Source organism: Macrobrachium nipponense, chromosome 35 (genome assembly GCF_015104395.2).
Source record: "Macrobrachium nipponense isolate FS-2020 chromosome 35, ASM1510439v2, whole genome shotgun sequence".
Lineage (NCBI taxonomy): Eukaryota > Metazoa > Arthropoda > Malacostraca > Decapoda > Palaemonidae > Macrobrachium > Macrobrachium nipponense.
Window position 1 is genome coordinate 5,179,897 of NC_061096.1, and position 14,681 is coordinate 5,194,577.

Sequence of the window (14,681 nt, forward strand, 5' to 3'; positions counted from 1 at the left end):
ATAAAAATCATAAAACTGATAAACGGCAATGGAAGACTAACCGTTGTTGGCAAAATACCCTACGGCCTTTTGCGTGAAGACGGGTATGAAGTTAGTAACCATGTCCCATGCGGGTACATTGGGCTTGGGAACAGCTACTCATTGATGCCATAATCAGCATTATTATTATCATTATTATTATTATTATTCAGAAGATAAACCCTTACTCATATGAAACATACCTACAAGGGCCTTTGACTTTAAATTCAAACATCCAAAGAATATGATGTTCATTTGCAAGAAGTTACAGATAATGGGAAATACAGAACGAAAAAATCAGTTACTAGCAAAGGCAAAAGATAAATAAATAAAACAAAAAATTAAAAGATAAAAATATGAATGAATTAGCATTATAAAGTGATTATTTTTAGGGTAGTAATGTATATCTCTAAGATGAACCGTCGGATGGCAAGGAATTAAAGAAAAATATTGCAATAGAACTGGTGAAAGATGAAGCAGTACCAGTAACAGTGGTAACGATTTTAATAATGTACTGTTATCCGCAGCATATGTTCTCCTTGGAGAGTGTTTTTTCTGCGACTTTCTGGTATGAACAGGGTTGTCAATGTTCAGTCGGAGACAATATCTCTCACGACTTGCGAATGTTCCTTGGTGGATGAATAAAACGTCGTTAAAATAGTAAATAATCATACTATAATGGGCGTAATGTCTGCCTGTCTGTCATTCAACCACGGCCAAACAGCTGGTCAGATGGGCATGAAACTTGGCAGGGTTATGGTGGGGACCCCTAAGATGGTTTGTAATGGGGTTTCATCCAACCACTAACCCCCTCCTTTGTAGGGGGTGGGGGTGGGGGTGAGAAGGGATTCCCTGAAACGGAGCTGTTTCTGGCCGTGAAACGAGGCTGGTTATTCCCGTAGACTTAGTTACTTTACGATTTTTCATACATAATTTCTGTACAACTTCCCCAGAGAAAGTCGCGAATATTTCAGCTCGGACACAATAAAGAGAGAAAATTATCATCAATATCTGCAAGATTTTTTAATAACTTAAATCCATCGGGACTGCCAGTGCACAAAATAACGTTGAATAAGTACTGCCCGGTAATGTTGCTTGGGAATTTTGATCCCTGCCAATGGACATTGCAACGGAACGAGGTACACCGTTATGGAGCTAAACTCCCACGTCATCGAAGCAGTGATAGCAACGGTCCCTCACCCCGGCAAATGTCTGTTCATCCCCTGGATTCCTCTGATGCCCTCGGACAACCAGTTTCCGCTCCAGGATCGTCCAACAAACGCAGAGCGACGCATAGCGCGACCCGTTGATAATTAGGTCGCACCACTTGACTACGTCACTGATATGACTATGATATACACCACGATTATTTGACTGGCAGACTGGCAAAATAGTTTCGAAGAATATAAGTCGGACCCGCTTTTTTTAAGCGAACGAGTTCAGTTAGCATTAAATAAATAAAATAAATTTAACATAAATAAAGTTGTTCATTCTTGACTGGCAGACAGACGAAATAGAGGCGTTTAATAAACGTCGGTTAATTAGCGAGCAGAAAACATTGGAATGTGATGTTGTATAGACGACTCAGAATAATTGAAACTTGAATTGAACATTGAACTCGCTAAACGCCGATACAGGACATCCGTGGTACACAAGTGGCTTCGGCAAAAAGTCCTAAGTAAGAGACCGGCATCCTACGTGAACAGGTTGAATAACGCCTGCCACGATGAAGTGAAGGGTCGTTACGTAAGACCTGCATAGTGACTGCTAAGAAGCGGGCTCGCGGTTTCCGGCTTAGTAAATCCAGCCTAGCTCACTTATTCTGGGTGAGAGTGTCAAAATTACTGCGATCGGTCACTACGCAAATTTCTGTACGAACTCTCTTATTTTTATCTCCAACCAATGGGAGAGTACATTTAAGAACCACCACGGCAGATCGGTACTATACCTATATAATGTCCTACATCAGGTCATGCACACAGTATTACAGAGTGACTTCCACTAAGTTGTTGCTCAATTTTCTTTAATCATTGCGAAAGAGACGGAACGTTTATACACGACAAATCGTTACATAAGGACTATATAAACGAGACAGTGTTTAAAAGAGGCCATGCTCATCGGACCAGCCGTATGGCCGTGATTGAATGACAGACAGACAGACAGACATTACGCCCATTATAGTATGATATTGCTGAACAAATAGTACATATAAATTTTTCACTTCTGCACCCTATGATAGGTAAGTTTGCTAATAATAATAATAATAATAATAATAATAAAATAATAACAATTATAATTGTTATTATTGAAGCAAACCCCTGGTAACAAAAAGTACGAACTTAAATATAAAATATTATTCCTGTGTATTGCGTCCTAGATATCTGTACAGTCTCTGTCTCTGCCTCAGTCTGTCTGTCTGTCTGTCTGTCTCTCTCTTTATATATATTCATATATATATATAATTATTATAATTATAGCATATATTATATATATATGATATAGAGAGAGAGAGAGAGAGAGACGAGAGAGAGAGAGACTCTACAGATATCTAGGACGCAATACACAGGAATAATATTTATATTTTAGTTCGTACTTTTTGTTACCAGGGGTTTGCTTCAATAATAACAATAATAGTTGTTATCATTATTATTATCATTATTATTTACTATTTTAACGACTGTTTTATTCAATCCAACCAAGAAACATATATATACTATATATTATACGTATATATATATATTATTGTATATATTATATATATATAATTTATAGATATTAATATAATAGAATATAGATAGGATATAAGATATATATATATATCGAATATATTATTGATATAGTATATAATTGTTATATATATAACCTATATATATATATATTTATATACTCATTATAAAGATATATATATATAGATATCTCACTATATCCCTCTACTATCTGTATAATATAGGCGTATATAATATAACTATCATATAATATATATAATATATATAGAGAGAGAGAGAAGAGAGACGAGAGAGAGAAAAGAGAGAGAGAGGGAGCCAAATCTTGCAAAGAGCGAAGCAAGCAATACATACAAAACATAAGACGTTTGCAGTTGCCATACCCTGCTGGGAAAAAGACCACAAGATAAAGTGGGAAATTACGAATTTCGTTCACAGGAACACTAACAAAATGGCCAGACTGATTGTAGAGCGTGCCTTTATAACATAAGCTAACAATACAATGGCAGGCAACACTGGGAACGGATTTAAAGACAGCATATCAAGAAAAATCATAAACTCCATAATAGAAAAGATATTCATAAACACAAGACACCGCATGGAAAATGAACACCTGGAAATGCCACGGACAGAGAACAGTCAAGGTCACGAGGGTGGGGCCAAACAGGAGGAGCAGGGTACTTAAAAGATCAAAAAGCCAGCACACACATACAAATAGAGGTGGCCTACATATACCAGTCATTTCATGGATAGTGTTTGTCCCTGAAAGCTTCTAACCTTTTTTAATAAATAACTCTGCTAGATACCATCCAGTTTGAATGATGTCCTTCTAGTAATAGTACTATTGCACAGACCACTTGTGAATGAGAAATGTTATATATATATATATATATATATATAATATTATATATATATATATTTAAAAAAATCACTAATATATATATATATATATATATATATATATATATATATATATATATATATATATATATATATATATATATATATATATTAAAAATCACAGTAGATGCACGTGACTTCATTAAATAAGCGAATACCGCAGGAAAATGATAGTCAGAAATCCAGGGCTTTCGTCTTTACTAAGACATTGTCAAGGAGCGAATGAAATACAATTGGAGAGAAAGGTCTCAGGTACATAACAAGATCAAGAATACCAGATGGTTAATTGTCAAAAGGGTAAAAATTAAAAAGAGATAATCCAGGATTATCGGATATCACACGGTCACAAACCTAAATAGATTTGACCCTAACCGAAATTACAAAGTATCTTTACAGTCCAAAACATGTAAAAACTGAATATATTAATTTTGTTGCTTATATTTATCTATAACTTTTTTCATTATGAATGCATCAAGTTTAAATAAACCAAGACTTAAATTTAGAACATTTCTATTATTTGACTTGATGAAAAAAAGATTCAATGATATTCCTTTTAACTGTGTCATTACATTGGATTAAGGCTCTTGCTTGACTCCAGTTAATAGGATGATCTAAATCTCTCATACGTACGAATAATGCATTCGATATTTGCCCAGTTCTCACAGAATATTGGTGCTGTTTGAGGCGTTGAAAGAAAGATTTACCGGTCTGTCCATAATAGACTTTATCACACTTTTTGCAAGGAATTTCATATATGCAGCCTGGAAGATCTTTTGGAGAATTTTTGATTACTAAACTCTTGACATTAATATTACCGAAAACAACATTTATGTTAAAAAGCTTTAAAATTCTAGGAATATCTAAAAACCTTTCATCATAGGGTAATTTTAGAATGTTATGCTTACTAAATTCAAGTTTGTCATTAGTTGAATAAAATCTTATTCTAGCTCTTTTCCATGCCACATCTACAAAAGTCCTTGGGTATTTAAGTTTCAATGCAATATCATAAATAGTTTTAATTTCAACGTCAATAAACTGCGGGCTACAGACATGTAAAGCCCTTAGGAACTTCCCAGAAAAAACAGAGAATTTAACATTTTGATGGTGATTGGAGTAGTAATGAACAAAAGGGGCAATGTTAGTTGATTTCTGAAAGACTGAAAAGGTGAAATTTCTATCATTGCTATGGACAGTTACATCAAGAAAATTCAAATTACAATTTCTTTCTTCCTCTACAGTAAATTTTATGGAAGGGACTAAATTATTGAGATTATTCAGGAATTCCTGGAGATTTTCGTGAACTGGCCAAATACAGAAAATATCATCCACATATAGTTTGTTAGATTGAATATAAGGTTATTATAGCTTTTTGTCCAGTAGCACTGTTCTCAAATCCGGGGAAGTCTTATTCATGAAATTAAATCTGTCATTTCTCGATTTCTTGAAAATGTTAAATTCATGCCTTTTTATCTTTCCTATATGTTTGTTGAGGGAGATCTCCCTCAACAAACATAGAAAAGACAGTTTCACCTTTCCGGTCTTTCGAAAATCAACAAACATTGCCTCTTTTGTTCATTATTATTCCAATCACCATCAAAATGTTAAATTCTCTGTTTTTTCTGGAATGTTATTAAGGGCTCTGCGTGTCTGTAGCCCGCAGTTTATTGACGCTGTGTTTAAAACTATTTATGATATAGCCTTGAAACTTAAATACCCAAGGGTGTAGAATGGAAAAGGGCTAGAAAAACATTTTATTTAACTAATGACAAAACTGAATTTAACAAAAATAATATTCTCAAATTACCATATGACGAAAGGTTTTTAGAAATTTCTAGAATTTGAAAGCTTTTCAACATAAATGTTGTTTTCAGCAATATTAATGTTAAGAGTTCAGGAATAAAAAATTCTCCTGAAGATGTTTCTGGCTGCATATATGAATTTCCTGGTAAAAAGCGTGATGAAATATATTACGGACAAACTGGAAAATCACTTTCACAACGAATCAAACAGCACCAATATTCAATGAGAACACGGCCCAATAGAGACAACTGGTGATTGTAATCAAAATTAAAGAGCATAACTGCATAACATCCTAAATCCAAACGGAAACACGAGTTTCCACATGGTTGACGAATAGCGTCATTATTTTATATACTGTGTTCAGAAGCTATATTTTGTTTTGTGTCCAAACTTTTATTCGTGTGGATCACATTTTGAATTTACTCAGTCATGCCTGTTAAAAATAAATAATTTAGTTGTAGTTTATAAGATATACGACTGCATGGTGTCAAGAGAAAATCCTGGATGCGAGATGTCAAGATCAAGCCCAGAATGCATGGTGCTAAACTGAAAATTCTGAATACATGGTATGAAGAGAAAGTCTTGAACTCATGCTACAAAGAGAAAATCGTGAATTCATGGTATAAAAAGAAAATCGTGAATGTATAGTTTGTATATTCGTGACATAGGTTCCGACGTTTCATGTGACGTCACTGCCTCGTCCATGATGACACCATTAGATTACAACCACTAGGTGGTTTAACTGGATTTCGTTGTATGTTTGCTTAATCAGGACACACACCGTGAAGCGCTCTACCCACGCAGCTATCATGTGAGGTATAAGTTAACCCCGGCTCCCACCAACAAATCCCTTTCGCGCTCAGGTATTTGTTGTTTTGGAGTCGGCATCAACCCACCTCGAGCTTGATAACTATGCAGTGCTTTTGTCGCATGTAGCCAATTTATGGGTCTTATCACATCACCATGATTCATGTATACGAACTGTAACAGCCACAATGCCCTATTAACTTCTTGAATTCTTTGCTCTTTTTTGGATGTGCTTGTCACTGCAAAGCTTGAAGATCCAACTTCAAAGAAATTTAAAGAAATTGTGATGTCCGGTACCGGGAAACGAACCCGGGTCCCATAATCACAAAGAAGTCACGTTGCCGACCTGACCTAGCATCATGATCTCTGTAATTATGGGACCCGGGTTCGTTTCCCGGTAGCGGACATCACAGTTTCTTCAAAACATTTCTTTGAACTTGAATCTTCAGGCTTTGTAGTGACAAGCGTATCAAAAAAAAAAAAAAATCAAAGAATTCAAGAAGTTAAGAAGCCATTGTGGCTATTACAGTTGCATATGTATCTGGTAAAAAAGTGACCAGTAGATCCTACATATTTATAAATATTTATATGTGCATATACATAAATAAAAAAATACACAACTATATATTATATATATATATATATATATATATATATATATATATATATAGTATATATATATATACACACACACACACACACACACACATATATATATATATATATATATATATATATATATATATATTTATATATATATAACTATGTATAACTGAATTACGCAGATATGGAATGCGATGAATATAGGCAAATGCCACGAAGAGAAAGTGAAACAACGGAGTTGCTTGGCCTTTCAACACACGTTTTTTTACAAGCAGTCTGATGAGAAATATGAAAATAACTTCATAATAAAGGTTGTAAAAATCAGTCTACTGGTCAAGGACCGTGTGTCGAATACATACATACATATAGTTCCACGTTGCCGAAAAACTGGCATTCAGGCAAATTCATAAAAAGAAGAAAATAGCAGCAAACCTCACTTAGCAGTAAAAAGCTTGCGGGAATTCGTCACTAACGAAATGGTCCAAATGAAGCAAAACACTCACCAATTAACGTAAACATTTTCGGGAGATTCACTTGACGTTTTTCGTAGGGGAATGATGACACAACGATGACCTTCGCTTGGTGCAGGATTCTGTTGAATGATAAAATCTTGCACTTATTTGAGTAAATGAACAAATCACATTTAAGTATATGGAAACATTCCTGATGACATTTCTCTTGACTTTTACAAATATTTATCCCGTAAATGAATTCATGTGAATTTCAGAGTTAAACAGAGGGTGAAAGATCGAGTCTCTAGGTTAATAGCATAACTCAGTAAAGAAAGAAATTGCGAAATTAAAAATCTCAAATATCGTATAACTATAGATAGATAGATAGATAGATAGATAGATAGATAGATAGATAAATGAAAGCGTTATTGTTTAAACTGAGGTGTTCAGTCCGTTGTTCTTAGTACACTGGTCAACTACGCAGGGGTTTTGTTATACTGGAAGTTCAAATAGGTTACGTCCCATCTCTTGAAACTAGTTGAAGTTGACCATAAAAAATGGATATTTTTGCTTCTTACTGCTTGACTCACTTTCAGTTTGCTTTCCAGACTCTCATGTTTAATTCGTTATTTTGCAGCAATATCAGAACTACTGCAGCTTCTCAGATTATGATAAATGCTTCTGAAGACAGAGACCGGATAGTTTTGTGTGTTTGGATGGTAATTGATGAAGTTGAAGACTGCGTACCAAGCATTATTATTGCTGTTATTTATGTATACTTTGAGATCTCTAATGGGAGCAAATATGGGGTCGTTATGAAATCTAGCAATAATAAAAAATAAAGATAAATAGATAAATTATTTTCTCGTCAGCTTTCTTCAACAGATAAAGCTAAATTTAAATCCTCATTTTATAACTCCTGGACAACTTGAAATGTATTATTATTATGATTAGTAGTGAACAATCCCAAAAGGTCACTCTCCATATCAGCAAGCTTCCAATGACCAAATTTCCCACATAAAGAAGTACGCAGGGAAGAGCTCAGATTCGACGAACAAGGGCATCGAAGTAAAGGGATTTGCAGATGATAATGAAAAAGTAACAAAGTCCATCAATTTTCTACCAAACTACTCGCCGCTCTCTCATCAAGAGATTCTCGAAGCAAATGACCGCGTGTAACGAGAGCTTGAAATAAAGTCCCAATTATATCCACAGGGATCCAGTTGGGACTGACGAAGACAGTCAATTCGTCAGAATTTCCACCAAAACGAAATCATGGTTTCTCGTTTAGCAATATTAGATTTGGTCAGTAACTGGAACTGACTACGAAGGAAAGCCAAACGCTTTAATAGGAATAGACCTAGTCTTAATATAACTGTTACTAGTTACAGTTGAGTGTTTTGGGATAAGCATAAAAACGAGTGGCATACTTTTCATTAAAAAGCAGAAGATAGAGTAGTGCAGAGACTTCAGCTGTGATGAATATTTGTGGTTATTTCAATGCTTATTTTTCCTCTATTTCACCTTTCCTATTAATATACACATTCCAGAGTTAGATACCGGCGACAGGTGTTACGAGTCACACTTTTCAAAAAGTGTCATAACATCTGTGCCCAGAACTGATGTTCATCACTAGCGAAGCGAAGTCTTACTGGAATAGGATTCAAAACCTTATATCTTTCAATTTCATTCCATAATAAGATTTATTTTTAATTTTAATTTAAAAATATCATAAATTCACATTTAAATTATGTTTTGATTATTGCATTAGTCCCTAACGGTGTTCTTTCGACAGATAAAACCTTACATCTTTCAAAGAGTTCAGAGAAGCCTAGTTAACACTTTGATGGTTTAACTTCAAGCTTCGCGAGTTACCGCCTTTAGGGCGTTTTACTGGTAGAAGTTTGTTACTCATTCAGTCTGCAATGACTGTAAAAGTGAGTCAGATTCATGCATCTGTCTCTCTTTCCCTCTCTATCCATTGTAGGTTTCCACTGGGTTCCAAGGTAAACCAGGTATCAGGGTAAATTTTCTTTGTACACACACACACACACACGCACACCACACACACACACACACACACACACACATATATATATATATATATATATATATATATATATATATATATATATATATATATATATACGTATATGCATTGCTGTACTGTCTGCCCCTTTTATCCAAGAATTACTGTGGTGACTGTTCCATCCAGGTATTACTGTACTGTCTATCCCGTTTACCCAAGAATTACTGTGGAGACTGTGCCATTTATATATATATATATATATATATATATATATATATATATATATATACATATAGTATATATATATATATAGATATATATGTGTGTGTGTGTGTGTGTGTGTAGTGTGTGTGTGTGAAGTGTGTGTGTGTGTGTAGTGTGTGTGTGTGTGCATTGCTGTACTGTCTGGCCCTTTTATCCAAGAATTACTGTGGTGACTGTTCCATCCAGGTATTACTGTACTGTCTATCCCGTTTATCCAAGAATTACTGTGGAGACTGTGCCATTTATCCAGGTATTACTGTACTGTCCATCCCATTTATCCAAGGATTACTGTGGAGACTGTCCCATTTATCTAGGTATTACTGAGAGAACTGTTTATTTTATTCAGACATTACTGTGGTAACTGTCCTATTTACGCCCCTTCCCATAAACCTAAACACACTACCCCACTTAATTGAAACCTAAGTACGCACCCTACTAAACCTAAACCACATACCCCCTGTAGTGCAGCAGATAAGTAGAAAAATACCTCAGTTTGTGATACAAAAATGAAATTTGGCACGAGTGCTCATTTTAACACCCTCTTTTGAAAAATCTGGGTGCCCAGGCAAAAATTCAATATAGCCGCCACTTTTCAAGATGGCCGTTAGTTGTTTCGATTTCAAATAATGTCTTCCTGGGTAGAGGAATTAACTGAAGATATCACCAGAGCTCCTACTACCATTTTGATAAAGATGACATACAAAATGGCCGCCATGAAACATTTTGCTTGATAACTCCGCAACTAAGAAAGATACAGACATGAACTTGTTATGTATGCCTACATTTATGAGGCCAGAGAATCTGTTTCTAGCATTTATATCAGGCTATTATCAGTATTGCAGCTTGGAAAGGGACCCCATGGTACTACAGAAAAGTATACAAGCACAAGACTATAATGGGGTATGATAACAAAGTATTTTTTCTATGTTCATGCACTATCTCGATATCTTCTTTTTATTCCTGAAAATAATGCAAGATTTTAAAAATGCATGGTGTCACCCTTTAGTGTGATGAAATTCTCATATTTGCAACATTATAGTTACACCTCACATTATGATTACACCTCACATTTGCAGCTACACAAAGCTGTGCATGTAAGTCCAAGCCTGTAGCATTTGCACTTGCCATGACAACCAGACTTGCAGACACATTTTGTAAGCTGTTCACAACTCTTTGCAATCTTTTCCCAACCCCAGTCAGCTTGACTTTATGGTAAATAACCCTTTCTCAAGACAGGTGGACAGACTACACCCTCTTCCATATACTTGGTGACAGTGGCACCTCCCAGTCGAGCTGATATCTTCAGCACTCTGTCATAGGAAATGTTCATGCTATGATCATGAAGCATTTTTACTAGGTTTCTCTTCCTGGTTTTGGCATAGATAGCCATGCCCATGAACACTGGAAAAGGAGTTTCCCTACCCTTTGAGTGTCGATGTACGCTTACTCCTTCCTTCTGTTTTGAGAAGCAGTTGTACTGCAGGAGGTGAGCCAAACTTTAGCTGTGACTTTATGTCTGCTCCATGTTCGACCATGCTAGTGAACTGGAGCAGACTTTAAGGTATGGCATCATTGATACATCCTTCACCAAAGGTGCTGTCAAGCCTGGACTGATGATCCAGAGTATGCTTCCTCAGTATCTTTGCTGCTCTTGCAATCTCAAGTGTATCTGAGTAGTCAGATACCTGAGATAGGGCTAAAGCTACATTTTTCTACAATGCAAGTAGCACACCTCTTCCTGTCTTGTTTGCTTCTAATTTAAGGATTTTTGCTAATAATTTGTCCTTTAATCTTGTATTTACAGTGGGTGATGCAATACCCGATTGTTCCAGGCGCTGCTGATGTAACTGGAATATGTATTCAAGAGGAAATATGGCAGGACCATCCGACCTCAAGCTGGTTTCTATGATATAATTAACCAGCTCTGATAGAACCAGTGGATATACATTTGGTTCTTCGCTGTGGCATTGTTCTTTCTCAAGATGGTATTTCGGCTCTTGTGCAATTGCATCACCTGCACCTAATTTTGATAATAATTTACCATCATTAAGTGTGTGAGTGCACTCGTGTAGTCTCCTGTTGAGATTCAAGGTCATTACTTGTTGAAAATCTGATACAGGTGCCACATTTTCACACAAAAAATGCATGCTTCATTGTCATGACTCATTTGATGCTGTTTAGCATGCTTTCCTTGTGGTTCACTACCTTCAACTGTATATCTTTACTTTCTTGCACAATCAAGTTTTGCATTATTAAACATGACCCTACGGGTCTTGTGGTATTTTGTCATGTTTTGTTCAAAACATTGTTGCCTCTATGCTACTGCTTTCATCCAGCCTTGCTGAGTCAAAGTTAGGCGGCATTTCACCAATCTCCTGTAAAATGGCATATTAGTTGAAATCATTATGTACTCATCATATTCAGGACTATGATGTACAGAGGCCAAGGGTGAAGTTAGACCTTCATTTTTCTTGTCTTCCTGGCAAAGATAACATTTGCTCCAGCCAGTCTTCCTTTTGCCTGTAATTGAATTTACACTTGCCATTATGAGTTCTTGACTGACTATGTACATTGATATAGGGGATACAACTAGGTCCGGTCTCCCTATACTTAGCCCAATTATTCATCCAGTGCCATTTAAGTCCCATGTGATCTGCGCACCATCCAGGTAAGTACATAAACAAACCATGTATACCCTTGGCTCGGCTCTCCCGCGCTGGCACCTCCTGTCAATTCAGGAGCATCTGTCTAACTAGATCTACCAACTATATATATACTTTCTACCAGCTAATTGATATGGGGCTATTAGACCAGCATTTGGGATACTAAACTACTAAACTACACTAAAGCAAAGCTAGGTACAGCATAAGTAAAGCAAGATTAGCTGACACTGAACCGTATGCTGAGTTACACAGCAGTGAAGTCACCAATGTGCCCTGGTTGTGTGCTGACATTCACTCTTTTAAACAAAAACTAAAGATAAAACAACCATCTAAATTAGATACAGACTATTATATTGAACTATTATATTGAACAGGAAGACATTTTCCCATGACTACTGAATCCTGAGATGCAATTTTTTTATGTTTTTGGCTGCCATATTAGATGCCATCTTTCTTTTATATCTTTATGCAATCTTTAACAGAAATATATCATACTTTTACTTGGTGACTCTTCCTAAAATGTGTATAACCAAAATAAATGCCTAAAAACATGACCAGAGGCACATGAGTCCCATTTGAAAACCTAGACTAGCTGCAATCTTGAAAAACGGCAGCCATTATGGAACTTTGAGTGGACATCCAGTAATTTTCAAAAGGTAGCCTATGGAGAGGGTATGTACCAATTTTCATTCTTGTATCATTAACTGAACTATTTTAGTGAAAAAATTATTTTATCCGCTGCATACTAATAAACCTAGACGCAACCATTGATGCAGTATTATCAGCCACAGGAAAGAAAAGCATTTTTAATCAAATATTTCTATTGTATCGAGTACATGAAATGAGGTGTGATATACCCATAGAGTTTATATACTACAAAAGTTACAAAGTTAAGGAGGAATGGAAATGGGGAAGGGAAAGGGGAATGGGGTACCGATTTGAAACCTACTCTATAATCTAAGTTTGGTCAAATGATGGCCACATCATTTACATAAGTTACAAAGAGAAGGGGGAAGGGGATGGGGAAGGGGATGGGGAAGGGGTTATGGGTTTGAAACCTACCTTATCATCTTAGTAAGGTCAAATGATGCCACCTGCCAAATAATCTCTACATAAAAATTTCTTCAAGCTTACTGCTATATTTTACTTGCACTATTGAATTCCGATGTGTATTAGGTACTGATTCTGCGGAGGCAGTGAAGAACCAGGTATGATGGAAACCTTAAAGTTCTGCCTAGTTATCTTCTAAGTTAGCTTAATTAATAAAGACAGTACTAATATTCGATGCCTGAGAGGCGGGTAGGGTGGGTTGTAATTTTCGTAATTTACGTAATTTTGATACAAACACATGTTTGTAACAAAATTACGTAAATTACCTAATAATTTTCATATCCATCGTATTTCAGTGTCTTCTAAAGTGTTGATACCAATTACGTTTATGGTATAAACTAAATCATTCTTTCTTCTCTTACTTAAAAGGTGTCGGAAGCAGATATCTCACCAGCCGCCGCCGCCCCCCCCCCCCCCCCCCCCCCCCCTCCCCCCCCCCCCCCCCCCTCTCCCTCCCACCTCCGCCTCGCACACATCGAATATTAATACAGAGTGGCCGCAATAATACCGAACATTGTCTTACAATGACAGTGTCTTTATTAATTAAGGTAACTTAGAAGATACCTAAGCAGAACTTTAAGGTTTCCATCATACCTTGTTCTTCACCGCCTCCGCAGAATCAGTCCTTAATACATATCGAAGCAGTAACTCTAAACAAATGTATGACCAGATGATTTGTACTGTTTCACCTAATCAATAATGCTTTTCTTTCCATTTTCGATCTTTACCCTTGACTGGCCTCACTTATTTAAAATAATCAAACTCACTTGAAGATAGGCAATGAATAAGCCTGTCGCGGCGAACCTTTCCGGTTAAAACTGCACTTCCTGCGATCCTCAGTTGAACTGCACCTGAAATTTTCGCCTTCGTCTGTTATTTTGAATCTGAACTGACGTTTAGGAAGATAAATGAATTAAATTATGTGTCCACTTTCTTCTGTGCTGTTAGGGAAGACTGAAATTTTTCTTCTTCAGTTGGGATGAAAATGTTTATTGTCGTCTGCAGTTAGAAATTCTCTCTGATATGCACTTGAGAGAATGTACTATCCACGAACTGCCACTGCCGACGCAGTGGTTGACTGCGGAAGAGTCACAGTCGAAAGTTGTGTTGTCTTTCTATCACAAGTGTTCACAGAGGCAGACAAATGTTATCCTGTACAAATGGGTGTCTGACGATATAATCGATGCAAGCCATTAATCATATGATAGACAAATGCCAAAATTGAGCCTGTAGAGTTTTTATGCATATAATCATCAAGCTAAATAATAATAATAATAATAATAATAATAATAATAATAATAATAATAATAAT

At 36.0% G+C, this 14,681-nt stretch overlaps 1 protein-coding gene across 1 annotated transcript in view; it reads right to left on the reverse strand.

Annotated features, from left to right (window-relative positions):
• The window catches only part of LOC135208192 (prolyl 4-hydroxylase subunit alpha-1-like), a 44,509-nt gene extending 30,074 nt beyond the window's left edge, over positions 1–14,435 (reverse strand). Inside the window, exons 1-2 of the mRNA XM_064240324.1 lie at positions 14,137–14,435; positions 7,355–7,443 (exon numbers count right to left, since the gene is read on the reverse strand). Of these exons, the coding sequence (XP_064096394.1) occupies positions 7,355–7,370 (16 nt within the window). The 5' untranslated portion in view covers positions 7,371–7,443; positions 14,137–14,435. The remainder of the gene's footprint in view (positions 1–7,354; positions 7,444–14,136) is intronic.
• Positions 14,436–14,681: the final 246 nt, after the last annotated feature.